The 17736-nt window shown below is 36.6% G+C and overlaps 4 protein-coding genes and 1 long non-coding RNA gene across 5 annotated transcripts; 2 read left to right on the top strand and 3 right to left on the bottom strand.

The window, feature by feature from the left end:
* Window positions 1–1255: 1255 nt before the first annotated feature.
* On the top strand, window positions 1256–2626 carry LOC106396283 (probable galacturonosyltransferase-like 10). The gene has a single exon (XM_013836631.3). The coding sequence runs from the start codon at window positions 1440–1442 to the stop codon at window positions 2499–2501; it is 1062 nt and encodes a 353-aa protein (XP_013692085.2). The 5' UTR covers window positions 1256–1439; the 3' UTR covers window positions 2502–2626.
* Window positions 2627–4426: 1800 nt separating this feature from the next.
* LOC106396284 (peroxidase 31-like) lies at window positions 4427–5606 on the bottom strand. The gene has a single exon (XM_013836632.3). The coding sequence runs from the start codon at window positions 5548–5550 to the stop codon at window positions 4573–4575; it is 978 nt and encodes a 325-aa protein (XP_013692086.2). The 5' UTR covers window positions 5551–5606; the 3' UTR covers window positions 4427–4572.
* Window positions 5607–7886: 2280 nt separating this feature from the next.
* Window positions 7887–9094, bottom strand: LOC106396285 (gibberellin-regulated protein 14-like). The gene is made up of 3 exons (XM_048739310.1): window positions 8966–9094; window positions 8716–8866; window positions 7887–8224 (listed from the first exon to the last, which is right to left on the bottom strand). Exons 1-3 carry the CDS (start codon window positions 9032–9034, stop codon window positions 8040–8042), a joined length of 405 nt encoding a protein of 134 aa, XP_048595267.1. The 5' UTR covers window positions 9035–9094; the 3' UTR covers window positions 7887–8039.
* On the top strand, window positions 8730–10091 carry LOC125577687. The gene is made up of 2 exons (XR_007316095.1): window positions 8730–8835; window positions 8908–10091. It is a non-coding gene; the product is annotated as an uncharacterized LOC125577687 (long non-coding RNA).
* On the bottom strand, window positions 9863–13355 carry LOC106396386 (xyloglucan glycosyltransferase 4-like). The gene is made up of 4 exons (XM_048739309.1): window positions 12468–13355; window positions 12050–12358; window positions 10921–11325; window positions 9863–10710 (listed from the first exon to the last, which is right to left on the bottom strand). Exons 1-4 carry the CDS (start codon window positions 13107–13109, stop codon window positions 10036–10038), a joined length of 2031 nt encoding a protein of 676 aa, XP_048595266.1. The 5' UTR covers window positions 13110–13355; the 3' UTR covers window positions 9863–10035.
* Between the last annotated feature and the right edge of the window lie 4381 nt (window positions 13356–17736).

Raw genomic sequence — 17736 nt, 5'->3', positions numbered from 1 at the left:
AACAAGTTTCAAATCCAGGAGAAATAAATGTGCTACATTCGAAAGTGAATATTCCAACTACAAGAAAACATAAGTTGTGTGTATGGTTGTAAATTTTTGCAACAATTATATTGGTTTGGCATGATGCTACAATTAGTATATCATTGTTTTAGTGCGTATAAGAGAATAGTAATAATAAGGAACCAACAAATTCTAGTTATAGAAAAGGGTAAAAAACTAAAAACCTGCAAATGAAATCCATCTCAACGAGGTATTCTCACATGCTTATGTAGTAAAATACAAGCATTCATGTTACATTATTTAAATACAAAGAGCATTGTATCCAATGAATGTGAGCTGACCATTTAAATATATTATTATTCTTAGGCGTCAGTCAATAATTATATATTATTAAACTATATATTATATCGAAATAAGTAGAAAAGCACATGGACCCATGTGTTCATTGGAGCATTATCAACCCATATTCTAAAATGCTGGATTCCTACCACCTAACATGGTTTCCTTTTATATGTCACATTTATATCTATGCGTGTAATGTCTACATTTACATACGTATTCATTTAATTAATTATTATTTAATCTTCATATTAATTAAGAGATTATGTCAACATTGACTAAGATAGGTTCAGTAATCTCCTCTATCAACATTTATTTTACTGTAATAAGAAAGTGGTTGAATGTTGAGGAAGTCTTCAAGGTTGAAAAATATGAAGACTCAAGGTTTAAATTCATATCCAAGGCCAAGATTATATGTATACGTTATACTTTTGGATGTTAAATAGTGGATATTACCACGACAAAAAATAGTGGATATTACCAACCGCATTTGCAAATTAGAAGAGAGATAATATTGAAACGGCTAGTCATCGCCAATAAATATATGAAATTTCCATACAACAGAAGATGTTGTTAACTAGATGGTGTGCATATGCAATATGGGAATGAAATACATTAATGTATCTTCAATGTTATCTTGGTCATGACATCACTGTATCCTTAATGTTTGACTATGAACAAATGAAAAATGTTCATGAATATTACTTTTTTATGTGCCGTGTTTCAAATTTAATGTTGTTAACATAAATTCGAAATTGCTTAGAGCATTAATTAAGAGATTTTAATCATAAATATCCCACTAAAATGCTTTTACATTGTATTTTTATCATATTTCAAACTATTTTTTTTCTAGAAAGAAAAAAAAAATATCTACAAAAAGACATTGACAGTGACAATGAGAAACGAGTTTCAAACTAACGTAATTTGACCGTGTATTATTCTCTTCTTTACAAAACCGCGTTTCACTTCTTGTCTCCGTCTTCTTCCTCGACCTTTCTCCCTCTCTCCTCCATAAGTTCCAGAAACTCAAAATTCAAAACCTCAAAAAGACCTCAGCTTTGAGATCTTTAGCTAGTTTCAAGACAGATAAGTTCTCTCTGATGATGTCTGGTTCTAGATTAATAATCTTCGCAATAATCTCCGCAACCTTCTTCACCGTTGGATCAATCCGATTACTCCCAGAAGATGCATCTTCAGACTTCATAGAGGCTCCAGCGTACATAAACGGACCCAAATGCTCTGTTTTACCCCAAAACAGACTCCTCTTAGCTTGTGATCCTTCAGCTGTTCACATAGCTATGACGCTTGACCCAGCTTACTTGCGTGGCACGGTTTCCGCAGTCCACTCCATCCTCAAACACACCTCTTGCCCTCAAAACATCTTCTTCCACTTCATTGCTTCAGGGTCAAGCCACGTGAAGACTCTCTCCTCTGTTTTTCCTTCTCTGAGTTTCAAAGTCTACACCTTCGATGAAACCCTTGTGAAGAGTCTCATCTCTTCTTCCATAAGACAAGCTCTCGATAACCCCTTGAACTACGCGAGAAGCTACCTGTCAGAGATTCTTTCATCGTGCGTTCACCGAGTGATTTACCTAGACTCAGATGTGATCGTGGTCGACGATATCAAGAAGCTATGGAAGACTTCTTTAACCGGTTCAAGAACCATCGGTGCGCCAGAGTATTGCCACGCAAACTTCACCAAGTACTTCTCAGATAGTTTCTGGTCAGATCCTAACCTCTCTCGAGTCTTTGACTCCAAGACCCCTTGCTACTTCAACACAGGAGTGATGGTGATCGATCTTGTGAGGTGGAGAGAAGGAGACTACACGAGAAAGATCGAAAACTGGATGAGGATTCAGAAAGAAGAGAGGATCTATGAGTTGGGTTCTTTGCCGCCGTTTCTTTTGGTATTTTCCGGTGAGATTGAAGCAATTGATCACCAGTGGAACCAGCATGGTCTAGGTGGAGACAACGTTGTGAGTAGTTGCAGATCTTTGCATCCTGGTCCGGTGAGTTTGATACATTGGAGTGGGAAAGGGAAGCCATGGGTAAGGCTTGATGATGGTAAGCCTTGTCCTGTTGATTATCTTTGGGCTCCTTATGATCTACACAAGTCACAAAGACAGTATCTTCAATACAATCAAGAGTTAGAGATTCTTTGATTCATTTAATTTTTTTTTCTTGATTCCATGAATTCTATTTTTTGTTTCTTCGTAAAAATTTTGATCTTTTGTTAATGTATATAAAACGGAAAATACATTGAGGTTTTACCTCTTCCATTGCTCTATCAGTTCTTGATTTTTTTTCAAGATGTTTGTGTGCCTATTATTTTATCTCATTTTTGTTAAATACCAGCAAGCATTTATTACCTATATACTTTAACCTGTTTTCAAGTCCAAATGACTAAACACATGTGCTAGGTTCACCTTTACCTAGACATTCGGATCCGAATATTATGTCCAGCCCTAGGCTCACCATACGTGAAGCCAATTTCTAAGTCTTATAACTTAAGCCCAATTCTGACAAGATATACGAAGTCTAGGGTCACTAGGGAAACTGGTGGAGAAGGAGGATGTTTTACAGGATTTGATAAGATCTGTACTCAAGCTTGACTGACTGTATTGTTTTGATTTCACATAGGCCGTCGTCTTGACATGCTTAAATAAACTAATGTAATTTTTATTATATATAACTAGATATATGGCCATCCCTGGCAAAATTTCTATGAAACACTTAAATTATATACAAGGATAACCAATTCCACCATTTATAGTAAAATATGTTTAAAAGGATAAAAGTATATGGTGCCATGGATGGTGATAGCCAGAGAGGGAGATTCAGTTGAGGGTATAAACTTAATCAACTCTCTACCAGACCATATGCTCCAACATATCCTCTCATTTATTTCAACTAAGTTTGGCATTAGAACTTCCCTCTTGTCCAAAAAGATGGAGGCATATATGGTGCGGGACACCTTGTATCTCCCTAAAATGCCATAAAATAAATGAAGATGGTCTTGTATGTAAGGAAATGAAAGCGGTTCATAGTAAAGATACATCTATGATTCAGTATGTCTTCATGTGTAGTGTAAGCTTCTTTAACAACTTCTATCTCCCTAAAATGCCATAATACTATGATTCAATAATTTTCAATTCTTTATGTGTTTATTGTCTGAGGATTTTGTCACCTAATTGAAACTATGAAGACTTGAATCAGAACCAATGGTGAAAGATCTAAGGGTGTAAATGGTTGGTTTTAGCCATAATTATAGAGTTTACAAATACGATATATTATGAAAGTTTCATTGTAGCCTATATAATTGATTATAATGTCTGCTGAAATTTGTTCATCTTCTAAAGATGAGATGAATGAATGTACCAAACTTTTTTTTTTCTTCTTTTTATTCCATGCACCAATTTTTATTCCTCTAGTCTCACTAATTTTTCATATCCACCACCATTTGAACCCCATACAGAAGAGAAAGACAAACACACTATAGATAAAGTCACAAACATCGTTTCTTTCTCCAATATACTACATCCCGTACCTCGATGTTTCTGGGATGTAGTATTTTGGAGAAAGAAGCGATGTTTGTGACGTTCTTTAGTAATGCAAGACTCATGGGTTGTGAGGTAACTTGTTGCAATACTTACGTTCTCAAAATTGACACATGGGAAGCTGAAGTGAAAACAATGTGGGCAGATATAATAACTATAAAAACAAGAAGACAATCATCATGTTTTAGCATTGTTAGCTAGAAAACAGTATATGAAAATATGCATGGAACGTTTTACAGGATATTGTCGTCTCTCGTAATGAATGAATTTTAACATTTTTCAGTTATTTTGTTTTGGCTTTTCATGAGATTTGCGTATCCGATAACGATATAGTTGTCCATGTTTTAACATATACTGTTGTATAAAAAAAGTTGAGGACACAAACAAAAGAAAAATACATTCATATATCATAACTAAAAAGAAGCATTGGTTCAATTTTGGTTAACTCACACTGAACCGGAATCAATTCTAAACCGTGTGATCACCTTAACACTCAAATGCAGAACTTATGTGTATTTGATCTCTTCCCAAATTAAAACGAGCATCCATATAAATTATACGTGTTTAAACATTACAGAAAAACATATGAGCAATTACTCAGACGATTAACAATCTCAAATCTCACATTTTTCCCCATATTATAATCCGAAAATGCATTAAATAAATAAATAAAAACTTAGTTAATGGCATCGCATCTTCGCCGGATCTCTCCCCGCCGACCAGTCTTAACACCGTAAAGACTCAACTTTTGCATAGCTTTAGCGAAGTCTTTAAAGAACCGATCTTGATCCCTAGCGTAAAGATCAACAAAAGGCCGGGTTCTCGGGTCGGAGTACAACCCGTGATCCGACTCGAGCAACCCGAGACCCTTGGGGATATTCTGGAAATACATATTGTCGAACTTGTTCGGAGTCATGATGTCGTTAAAGACAGAGATGGTCGGATCTTTCGGGTAGCTAGAGCAAGCCTTCTTCAACGCTTGCGCGAATCTCGGGTTATACCCGGTACTGTTCCGGCCCACCAGGCCCACGAACTCTTTACAATGCGAGAATCCGATGGAGTGCGCTCCGCTGAGAGCGACCATTTCTTGAACGGTGAAGCCTCTGGACTCGAACTGGCGAATGGTCTTGGCCATGGGAGACGACGGGAGAGGGAGGAGGTCGGCGAGGAGGGAGGCTTTGGAGGTACGAGAGTCGCGGCGGCCGAGGTGGACGGGGTAGTAAGGACCGCCGACGGTGACGAGGAGGTCGCGGGTGGCGACGGAGATGATGTCGGAGCAGGAGACGGTTTGCGGGCAAGCGAGCTCGAGGGCGGTTTTGGCTCTGACGATGACGTCGAAGCCGTCGCCGGGGAGGGAGAGGTTGATGGAGGAGTCGCGCTCGGCGACGTTGAAGGCGGTGGAGGAGACGAGGATGGAGGCGTCGCAGCCGTTGGGGAAACAGTCGTGGAAGAAGAGGCGGATGACGGCGGCGGCGGTGGTGGGGTGCGTGATCTGTTTGTCGGAGATTGTGTCGCGGACTATGTCGAGGAATCTTGGGCAGGACTTTGAGTAGAAGTCGGTGGTCAGGCGAGACTCGACGGTGGTGGTGAGTAGAGTGAGGAGGAGGAGGAGGAAGAGGGAGGAGAGAGGTTTGAGTGGCGACTGTTCCCCCATTGTTGTAGAGAGAGAGAGAGAGTAATGAGACTTTAGTGGAGCTAGAGAGAGAGATGGGCTTGTGATTATATTGGAAGGAAGAAGTGAAGAAAGTGAGTGGGAGAGTGAAGACCACGCGCCGATGTGAAGCACGGTCCACTAATCACGGGGATGTGTGTGGGAAGTCAAAAACTCGGGATGGAAGTGGTGGCTCCGGTTTAGTTAAGATGGATCGGTTATCTGATTTAGACCGGTTTATTGGCATTGGAAGGCGGTTTACTAAAGAAATTGACTCGAGTTGATCTATTTTGAACCAAACAAAAGATTGATTCAAAAAGGTAAAATGAGTTTTTGATTAAAGGAAATTAGTTGTTAGAATATCCACTGAAATTTTGAAATTAGTATAAGACAAACTAGAGTTTGGTAATGTATATGGGATAATTTTTCTCTTTTAAAATTGTGCATAGGGATAGTTACGTAAAATGAAATGATAATGCAGCATATGTTTTGTTCAATTATTTGTGTAGATAAATTAAACTAAAAAATCAATAGAGAAATTGACGGACATTACGTAGTTCACATGCATCTAAACTTTGTGTGTGTGATAGCTCTCTCGTCCACGCGGAGAAGACAGAGAAGAGTCTCATGGATTTTATTTGATTAATTGAAAGTTTTGTGGCTGATTACGCAATTTCATAATTGTTATGACTTATAGTTCGTAGTAACAATGGATTAAAAAGTACTATTGACTTTTAGTTCGTAACGTTGGACTAAAAGATAATATACATTTCGAAATCTATCTCAACCATGTACACTTGTTTTGAAGACAGAAAGTGTATCTTTTTGTCTAGACTGAAATGATGCTTTGAATTTTTTTAATTAAAAGCTATATGATTATCTTACCTATGCAGCTATGCTTGATGATAACGGAATGGTCCCCTGAATCATGCCTAATAAGCACTAAGTTTAAGAAATCTCGTTTGGGCTGTAATGGCAGTCCTACTATCTATGTGATGCACTATCTTAGTATTTTTATAATCACCGCTCATAAAACATTTTATGGTACTTGTGATTATTTGTTTATGTATAATGTCGGTGCTGATAATTATAATAAACAGGCGTCTTGGGGTTGGCTAACAAGTGTTATCTTCTGTTTGTATCACACTATTACTAAACCCAATAGAAGAAATAACAGCAAAATCCAACTGTAATGGTCCAAATTATCAAAAAAGATATCGACAGTGTAAGAGAATCCAAATGTGTTTCTGACTCTCTTATTTCCATCTAAATGGAAGCATATTGATAGTATTTTTAAATGATTCATATACATATTGTAGAAACTAAAAAGATTATTTCGGATAAAATAATGTATATTCTGCAATATGTTTAGGTCAGACCACTGCGTTTGTTAGTTGTTGCTAAATTCCAAGAATTCAAATTTCGGATTCTGTAAAAAAAAAAAAGAACGTGTATCGATTTGCCTAATACATTTTCTTATCCGAATATGTTCGTCAAATGGTTTATTTTCTTAATGGTGATTATGTGATAATGGTGGTCATGTTTAATATTGGTAAAATGGTGATAATGATGTGATGAATTGTAATGGTGTCGGTGATGGTAGTAGTGAACTGATGATGACATCGATATATCAACATGGTGTGATTCTGAGAACTACATGCTAAGTTACGGTAAACTTAGGTAGATCTTAGAAATCAGGTCTAACTATGTGAAGAAGATGTCAGGTTCTATAGTATGTTATTTTTCATACAGGTTTAAGGTGATTGTATCCGTCAAGTAGGCTTCACAAATATCGGACCCAGGTCATTTTCATGACGTTTAAGTGAAGCGTACTATTAAGTTACACATAATCCCATTAATTCGCCCAAATTTGAATAATAGCTTTAGTCCGAATAGCGATGATGATCGAACTTGAAATCACTTTTTATTAGAGACATTGTTAACGACTATAACGGTTCATTGTATGATCCTAAGTTTTGCATGTAGTTTACTCTAGAAGACTAGTTATTTAAAAATTTAATTAAAGGATAAATTTGAAAAGAAAAATGTAATGAGCTAGACACAGTTGTGATTCTTGTCGAAGCATGTGCTATATCGGACCCACAATATGTGTACATTGTCATTGATCTTGGCCGTCAAAGCCATAAAAAGAGCTGACCATATACCCGAATCTTTCAAGTAATTGTATTTGTCTATGTTGGCCGATATTTACTAATATTTATATAAACATTCTTTTCAACTAAGAGAAGTCGAGGCCAAAACTCAAACTTTGTCCTTAAATTCCATAAAATAATTCGAAACTTTATCACTGAAATGTATACAAAGATAACTGAAATAGTAGTGAAATGTGACATCAGGTTTTTCCGTTGGTCTCTTTTCATACAAAGTTACATAAACCATATATAAGGGGATCAAGGCACTTAGGTCGACTACTCAGAAAGTGACATTAAACATTTGATCTTACAAAGCTACAGAGAAGATATTTAAGCGGATCAAGGACACTTAGGTCGACCACCATGAGTAGTCATATTTGTGTAACATCTGCCACACTTCTCTCTGTTTCCATACGTGCCGGGTGGTACACATTTGCACCTGAGACAACATGTTCTGCATGCTCTAATACATACCTTCGGTCTCCAATGCGAACCACATCTAACATCACACAATTTAGGGCAATCTGTTCATCAATGAGCAATAACTTGTAAGAAAAGTCGAATTAATAAAGCAATTTATCTAGAAGTTTAGATGTTGCCAAAGTTCACAAGTTTAGACTTTAACTCATGAACTTTGACAACATCTAAACTTCTAATATACATACACATATGTAGTTCTACATACTCATTAACTAGATCATTTTTTATACTTCTATTGATCGGCACCCGCCATTGAAAAATGGTTCATTGTGACGCATGCACTGGCTCATTAACCTTTAACCAAATCTTACTTATGGTAAAAAATTCTTGGACTAAATTTTTACTCTCACTAAATTCATGAGTTTCCATCTTTAAACCGATTGAGAATTGGCAATGAATGAGATAACTCGTATTTTCTATGCGTAGATTAGGTTCTCTTTTACTTTCGACGTACCATTTCCAAGCACATGTTAAAATTGACGAAATGATATTTTGCTATATTTGCTAGAAAAATGTATTGTAATCATGTTTTTACCTTTTGGCATAACTGGTGGTGGAAGCGGTGTAGTTGGAGGTGAAGGCGGTTTAACCGTTGGTGCCGGCTGAGGAGGTGCTGACAGTTTGCCCACAGGAGCTACCGGGTGGAGCGGTTGAGGTGGTCTCTCCACCTCAATATCAGAATTGACCTAACCAAAACATAATGAACTAACTATTATTATCCATAAAGTCTTAAAAGCAAAACTAGGAAAAAAAAAGTTGTTAGAAGATGAGAACAAGAGACTTACAGGTACGAGTGAGAAGATTAACGTGAACAAGACGGAGAAGAATAAGAGAAGGGAGTTTGAGCTAGACATTGTTGAAGTTCGAAGATTTGCTTGAAGCCCCTCACTTAGAGATAAATTTGTTTATTGATGGTCTATAAATAGAACTTGAAGTGAGTGGCATAGTGCAACGTAATTTTAACCACCGCCATTTGTCCCATTCCGTAAATTTTACACAACCCGACGTGTTCAATCTGGAGGATTCCACACTTCCAATTTAAAAATGTTATATGCATTCCATATTATAGATTTGTTATTCGAATGTTGAATCTAGAGGGTTCGATCAGTGGTATTACATTTATACAGACAGACACACTTACTCTAAAACGGTAGAACCGTAGGGGAAATCGTTTTGATCAAAATAGCAAACTGTCAATTTCTTATAGTTGTGTTTGATAAAATATATAGACGGGGATCATAGTATATAAGATATTGACTAGAACACCTATCTTATGTAAAAATATAGCACCTCAAATATGTAACAGCAAATATGAAAATGTGAATAGTTATTAGCCTAATTAAATCCTCTAATATGGTCTCTTGTTCTTAACCTAGTTAAATGATATGTGTATTGCCTGGTTGATAAACGTAGGATTATATCAAATTTACTGAATAGTGGAACATTATACAAAGTCTAGTGTTATAAACTTAAAACCAACTTATTGCAGGTTTTACCAATCGGCTTAGTAATACTTTCTTGGGAACTCTTTAGCATCACGGGTGAACTTTTTCAAACATATCATGGTATACATGTTTAGCAAACCCCATTGGCTCATCTCTTAGTTTGATCATTAGCAGAATCTAATCACTCTTTCTACATATCATCCGATCGGTATGTTTTTAACAGTTAGGCCAAGATCATTTAAGAAATTAATCGTTTCATTCATTTATCTGAAACTGGACATTATAAGTTTCTGAAAATTATGTATAAAACCCACATTTAAGAAAGGTAAAAGAATAAAAAAACAAGCAAAAAAGTAAGCGAATATAAACTGGTTTATCCCCCTTCTTCTCTGTCCTTACTTTGTGTGTGTCTAGTTGATCTGTTCTCCGATCAAATCCAACCCTACAACCAAGAAAGACAACCCCTGAAACAGCAAGAAGTAGAAGTGAAGACCATGTGCCGATAGAAAGCTCCTTGCAGCTGCGGTTAGAAGCAAGAACGCTAGCGCAAGCTCTTTCTTGAACACCATGTTCCTCTTCTTGATCTTGTTCTTCGGCCTCACCAGCCCACCAAGGGTCTTCTTAGGGGTTTCTTGCTCAGCAAGATTCATCTCTTGCTCCTTGAGTTTGCTCAGAAGCTCCAAACCGGACTCCGAGTTTCTCCTATGCAACTTCTCTTCTTTTTCAGCAAACGCTAGCAAGTCAGATTCAGATGATCTTCCAGTCTTTTTGGTCACAACCCACTCGTAAGCCGATCCAAGCTGGAACAATCCGGAGATCATGGCGTTGAACTTGGTTATGGACATTGTGTTCTCGAAAAGGAGGTAAGGGATTAAGAAAGGGAAAGATTTAGGTGAGGGGAGAATGTTGAGAAGGGAAATGAATATAGGAACATAACAGATGATCCACAAAGGAAGCTCAGCTTCAGGTATGAACATTGTTAATGGAAGTATGATGCAGAAGAGTGTGAATGAGTAAAATGGAAGAATAAGCTTCCTTAGAAGAAAGAAGAGGAAGATCAGATTTGCCTTTTTCCCTGCCGATATCTGCAAAATCAAAATCGAAAACCAAATGTTAATGAATGAATGAAATTTGGTAACTGAAAAAAATAATTAACTAATATATAAAAAAATATATTCAATTTATCGTCAATTGATTTTAACTTGAACCTCGTGTTAAAATTTAGCACAAACACGTTAAACTACCTAGACGTCTAATTTAAACATTAGTTATAGATGGATTTTGGTTTAGTTTACCTTAGATTTTATGATTGAAGGAAGGCATAACCGGAAAAGTTGCATAGGACCAGAATGCCAACGATGTTGCTGCTTCTTGTAAGCCTCATAAGACTCAGGCAACTCGCAAGTGACTTCAACGTCATTGAGGTAAATAAATTTCCAACCATTGAGATGCGCTCTGACCGCGATGTCCATGTCTTCGACTGTCGTTCTCTCGAGCCACCCGCCTGATTCTTCCAATGCTTTGATCCTCCAGACTCCTGCGGTTCCGTTGAAACCAAAGAAGTTGAGAAACACTCCGTTCACTTGCTGCTCTACTTCGAAGTGGAAACATAGGTTTATGTTCTGTAGCCTCGTGAGGAGATTCTCGTCTTTGTTCACAAAGGACCACCTTGCTTGGACTAGTCCTAGCTCTGGATTTCCCTGCAAGAAACAACACAACACTCTTTTTTTAGCTTCTCTTTTTCTAATAAAATCTTACTCTTACACATGCTAAACGCTAATTGTGCATTTTCGTGTGTATATGTTATTTTCTTTAATAAGTAGTCATTAAAAATGTAAAATGCTAACCATCTCTTATGTTTTCATTAAAAAAGCAATGCTTAAAATGCTTAAAAATATGATAAAATATGTGAACATGTATAAACAAACGCAAATAAAATATTTCTCATTAAAAATATAAATTGCAAACCATCTTTTACGTTTACAGTTGAAAAATAATGGTTTAAATGCTACATTTTTTTTTATAAAAGCCCATAACGACATGTGAATATGTATAACAAAATGCAAACAAAAAGGAAAAACCAAAATAAAACATAATCAAGATTAGGTTCAACTAATCTGAAGACTAGTATTGTCTCAGTTTTATCGGTTCTACTATGATTTCATATAGAAAATAAAACTTTATATTATATATGTCGGCTACTTTGAACATGACCCACCGATAAAGATAAAAGAATTAAAAAAAAACCAAGACAACTGTCGGTGACGAGTATATCATTGATAGATTATCTTCCTAATAAAAAATCGAAAAATCAGTGTAAAAACGTCAAATATATTTTTACTGCATCATCGTAAAGTACAAAACTTCAAGAAAGAGATTTCCTTTTTCAGTATGAATAGATTGTGTGTATGATTGATTGATTACCTTGAAATGAGGAACTGTCTTCTTGAGAAAATCAGGACTTGGCGTGAAATCTGCGTCGAATATGGTAACGAACTCGTAATCTTTAACGTAATCACATGTCATTGCAGACTTGAGATTCCCAGCTTTGTAACCAGTTCTGATCAACCTGTGCCTGTAGATAATGTTTACACCTTTCTCTGCCCAAGCTGATACCTCTTCCTTGATCAGAAGCTGTAAGTTTGGATCGTCAGAATCGTCAAGAACTTGAATCAAGATCCTGTCCTTTGGCCAGTCAAGCTGTGCAGCTGCTCCTATTGATTGTTCATACACCTAAACAAGAACATAACATAACAGTTAAAAACAGAGCATTAAAACAGAGTAAAACAGAGCAAAACAGAGTAAAAACAGAGCAAAAAACAGAGTATGTTTATGGTTTTACCTCTCTTTCATTGCACATTGGGATCTGAATGAGGACCATTGGGAAGTTAGAAGCGTCTTCTAAATCGAGTTCTTCGTCTTTGAGCTTGGGTTGGATCTTTTTGAGTTTGATCCAGAAGCAGCCGAGACAGAGGACTAACCGATCAAGACTCTGGATCAAGAAGAGGACAGTGCAGAATTTGGAGAGAGTGATGACAATGGGAGCGATGTAATCGGATCGAAACGAGAGCCAAGCCATGTAAGACCACTCCACAAGCCCGAAAACTTCCCAAGACGGTCGTCGGTTTATGAGATCAAGATTCCAGTTCTTGTAATAAGCCACGATTTCTATCGACAAGGCGACTATGGAGATGACGAGACAGGCTTTGATGAATCTGTACATTTGTTTGCCTCTGCTCTTGGGATCTTCTTCTTCGTTTACGTTCTTCGAGGAGAAAGCGATTCGGTTCTTGACCGAAGCCAAGAGCCATGAGAGAGCGGAGACGACTCTGTGAGCTTTGAGGAGGAGGAACCATGAGAACTGTTTTGGGCTGATGGATTTTCTTTTGTTGTCAGGGAATGAGGATGGATCTGAGCCGTTGATCTCTAGTAAGGAGAAGTTGTCTGGCTTCTCCATTGTCACTGCCACTGAGTTTGGAGCCATGAATGAAAGAGAGAGAGAGGGAGAGAGAAAAAGAAAGAGAGATTGGATGTGTGGTTTGGTTGGTACTAAGAAATGTTTGTCATTATAAAGATGAAACAAGGAAGTAAGCAATTGAGGCGTCACTGTTTCATTAATGTTTCCTTAGAAACTGGATCGTTTGTTTTCACAGACAAAGCAGTGATCGGATCAGAACTTGAGATACGCTTGCGCAGCTGTGTAACTGAAGAGAGAGAGAGAGAGAGAGAGAGAGAGAGAGAGAGAGAGAGAGAGAGAGAGAGAGAGAGAGAGGGACGAGGATCATGTGATGAAGTGAACAACAGGTAATAAAGAGGAGAGAAGAAGAACAAGAGAGTCCTCATTTCTTTGAATTTTCCTCTCTTTTTTATAGGAAAGGTTTTTTTTTTTAATTGATTTATTTTTGACGGCAGGTATTTTGTTTGTCTGAAAAGTCCAACTCTTATTAGTGGATCTTTTTTTTTCTGGCAACATATTATTTTCCAGCTTTCATAATTAAAGATGCAATTTAACAATAGAACAATTTTCCCCAAAAAACAATAGAATAAATTATAATATACCATATTAAGTTTTGTATTTGAAATTATCACCAGAATCCAAACATTTCAAACCATTGGTAACATGGAAAAACCAAACAATTGCTTTCTAAATGTTTAATTACAAGCAAGAAATCCTTTGTAAATATAAATAGAAAAATATAAATTATAGTTTATATTTCTATATATAGTAAAATATATAAAATTGATATGTACGAATATCACAAATATACGTCAGAAAGATACTATCTATATATTTCAGTTATTTTGTCTTTTACATCATATTTTATTGTCATAAAGTTTTAAACGTAAACTATTAAAACAAAATCCTCAAAACATTGAACCCCAAAGGAATACATATAGTTTGTATTTTATTGTCTATTTCTTAATTTTATGTTATCATTGAAAGTATGGAACTCCATTTTATTTAAAACATAAAAGTTACCTTGAAAAGAAAAGACGTGTTAATGTTCCCAAAAAAGACGTGTCTGCTTATTTGTTTAGGAAATTTTATATCTCTTTCCCCATAATTTCTATTTTTTAAAAAAATTGCAGAGTGGGTAAAAATACTTTAGAATATGCAATCATTAAACCGTGTGGATACATGCATATTAAGGAAAAAACAGCTGAATGAAAACACAAGGAAAATAAGATGATTCCACGAAAACTCCAAAAATAAATGTGGATGATTGGTAAAGAATTCAAGGATGACAACTTTTTTTTTGAAACTATTTTTGAGAATGACAACTTGGTCCAGCGAAGACCATATCAAACTTGTTAACATGTAATTAGATCAACTTTAATAGTAGTACACATTAATTTTAGTATTGCTTTTGATTTAAAGTACACTAATGGAGAACGCAGTTATGTTGTCCCCTTCACTTGTCTTCCAACTTCTTTCAGACAATATAATAATTATCATGGTTCACAGTGTTAAATGTACCCGCGCTATTGTAGCCCACTGATTAGGATAATTTTGATGTAAAAAAAAAAGATTAGGATAATTTTTCCTTAATCTATCATTATTTACTTACAGACGTAAGCATGTTATTTCAGCAATGCTAACATTATTCTACTTGTACAGTTAATTACTTTCAATGAAAATAAAAAGAGTAAAGTTAAAGTTTCTATTTTCAAGTATTATAAGAAAAAGACAGTAACAGCATGAATGAATGAAAGCACATGGGTAGTTTCTATTTTGCGTCCATAAACTATTATATTAAAAAGTACTGTTTATTTTGTATGATCATATTAATATCTATCATAATGATTAAAATACTGAAATAAACGGTGGATAAATATTGAATTTAACGAGTTTGACTTTAGATTGTACACTACAAGAAAACGTAGCAGTAACAACGGCATTTTACGAGGAAATAATTTCCTCGTAAATTTACATGAGCTTTACAACGCAATTACGACGCGACATGACTTCGTCGTAAACTCGATGGTAATTTACGACGAAATGTATTCGTCGTAAAGTTAATGTAAGTTTACGACGAAAGTACGTGGAATGCAAAATAGTTGTAAACGTTACATCGACATTACAACGAATCATGTTACCGTTACATAAAGGTGAAAACGTGTATTGAAAGTGCTTTAACTTACCTAAGTTCGTTGTAAACGCGTTGTAAATTTTCCATGTAAAATCCATGTAAAACTTACCATATTTCTCTATATATATGTCATTTCCCACAACTCTCTTCCTCACAACACACAACTCTCTTCCTCACAACACACAACTCTCTTCTTCTCGAACCACCAATTACTATTTCGAAGATAACGATAACGAACATGAGTCATTCGTCTGTCTGCCAATTCAGTAGAGCGATAAGGAGAAAATGGAGGGAAGTGAAGTTGGTTTATACTTGAGTGAAACCTCCGACCATCGTCAAAAGTTCCTCTCAAGTACAAACCAGCTGCACTTCCGTCCACTTTCTCCTTGTCGTTCCACTGAATTGGCAGACAGACGAACGACACAGGTTCCTTATCGTTGTTTTAGAAATAGTAATTGGTGGGGTAACAACGCAATTACGACGAAACCAACGAAACCAAATTTCGTCGTAAACGCCATGTAATATTACGACGTAAGTACGTCGAAATTGAAATTTTACATCGTTATTACAACGAATCATGTTACCGTTATATTTAGGTGAAAAACTTATCGAGTTTCGTTGTAAAGTCGTTGTAAAAAATCTATGTAAAATCCATGTAAACTCTCCCTTGTAAAATCGTTGTTATATTTCAACTACCCAACTCGAAAATTTCTCTATATATATGTCATTTCCCACAACTCTCTTCCTCACAACACACAACTCTCTTCCTCACAACACACAAACGGAAAAAAAAAAAATTTAAAAAAAAATAGTAGAAAAAATGGTCGGTGGCGGTAGTATTTACGAGTTACGAAGTTGGATGTATTTGCACAAAGATTCCGACGGGAGAGTGACGAATGCATTTCTGAACGGGCTAGAGACATTCATGCACCAGGCGGGCTGTACACCGATCACGCAGGAAAGCGGTAAGATGTTCTGCCCCTGTTCAAAATGCAAAAATTCGAAATTTGCACGTAGTGAAACTGTATGGAATCATTTAGTAAACAGAGGATTTACACCACAGTATTACATTTGGTATCAACATGGAGAGGGTTATGGGGGAAATGAAGCTAGTAGTAGTAATGCTAATTTTGAGGATGCTCATCATAATGAAGAACCGAATCATGTGCATAATGAATATAATTATCATCAAGAGGAGCAGATGGTAGATCATGATAGGGTTCAAGATATGATTAGTGATGCATTTTTAGAAACAACTACAACAATAGCAGATGGAACTGGAAATGTAGAAGAACCTAATTTGGATGCAAAAAGGTTTTATGAAATGCTAGATGCTGCAAATCAACCAATCTACACTGGTTGTAGAGAAGGTCTCTCTAAATTGTCTCTAGCAGCTAGGATGATGAATATTAAAACGGATCATAATTTACCTGAGAATTGCATGGATGCATGGGCGGAGTTGTTTAAAGAGTATTTGCCAGAAGACAACGTGTCTGCTGAATCTTATTATGAGATTCAGAAATTGGTTTATAGTCTTGGGTTACCCTCGGAGATGATTGATGTTTGCATCGACAACTGCATGATCTACTGGAAGGATGATTGATGTGTGGGATGGCCTCATCGCCTATTGGAAGCACCCGTCTTCGATCAAAAAGGCCAATTCGTGCTCGGCTTCTCGAAGAACGAAGGATAAAGATGGTAATTTGCCCATGCTTCACAGAACCGGCCAAAAACCACATGCAGGCATCCGTCTAGACGTTGTAAGTTTTGTTTTTAAATATTTATTTTAAAATATTCAATTAATATAACTTTTAATATTTTTTTTTTTTGTAGTTGGAGAAGACGGGAGTCTTACCATCTCTGTCTGACCTATTCAAGATGACTCACGCCACATCCGACGGAGTTTTTGTGGATCCTGCATCTGAGAAACTCGCTCAAGCAGTGGCTACTCGGATTGAAGAACGGGAGACGCAACTAACTCAGGAGTCTCCCGATGGATTACCCGTCACATTGTCCACCGAAGAAGCCGACCGAATCTTCGAAGAGGTAGTACAACTAAAATTTTTTTTTTCATTATTTTTAATAACTATATTAATATATGTTTTAATTTTATAGCTGGCTCCTAGAAAGAAGGGCCGAATAGTCGGTATAGGCTCCGTTAACCAAGTTGCAAGGGCAACTTCGTCATACACTTCGAGACGGGATGAAGAGACTTCTCAGATGAAAGCTCGAATGGATAGCCAGCAGGTTCGTTTAGACTCTCTTGAGGATTTGCTAGACGTGATGGCCGTGGGAAACCCGGTTATGCAGAGAATGTTGAGTCAGAGACGAGCCGCTCTTGGGTTGCCAGTACGAGATCCCCAAGAGTCCGATCCAACCCGTCAACAGCCGAGCAACCCCACCGACTACTTCGATGATATGTAGTTTTTTTAATATTTTCGGTTTGTATTATGAATTTAAATATTATGACTTTTAAATGCTTTTTTATATATGTTTTTTATTTTCATATTTCGTTTTAAA

Source organism: Brassica napus, chromosome A9 (genome assembly GCF_020379485.1).
Source record: "Brassica napus cultivar Da-Ae chromosome A9, Da-Ae, whole genome shotgun sequence".
In the NCBI taxonomy this organism is placed as follows: Eukaryota; Viridiplantae; Streptophyta; class Magnoliopsida; order Brassicales; family Brassicaceae; genus Brassica; species Brassica napus.
This window is presented reverse-complemented; position numbering and strand designations above follow the sequence as displayed.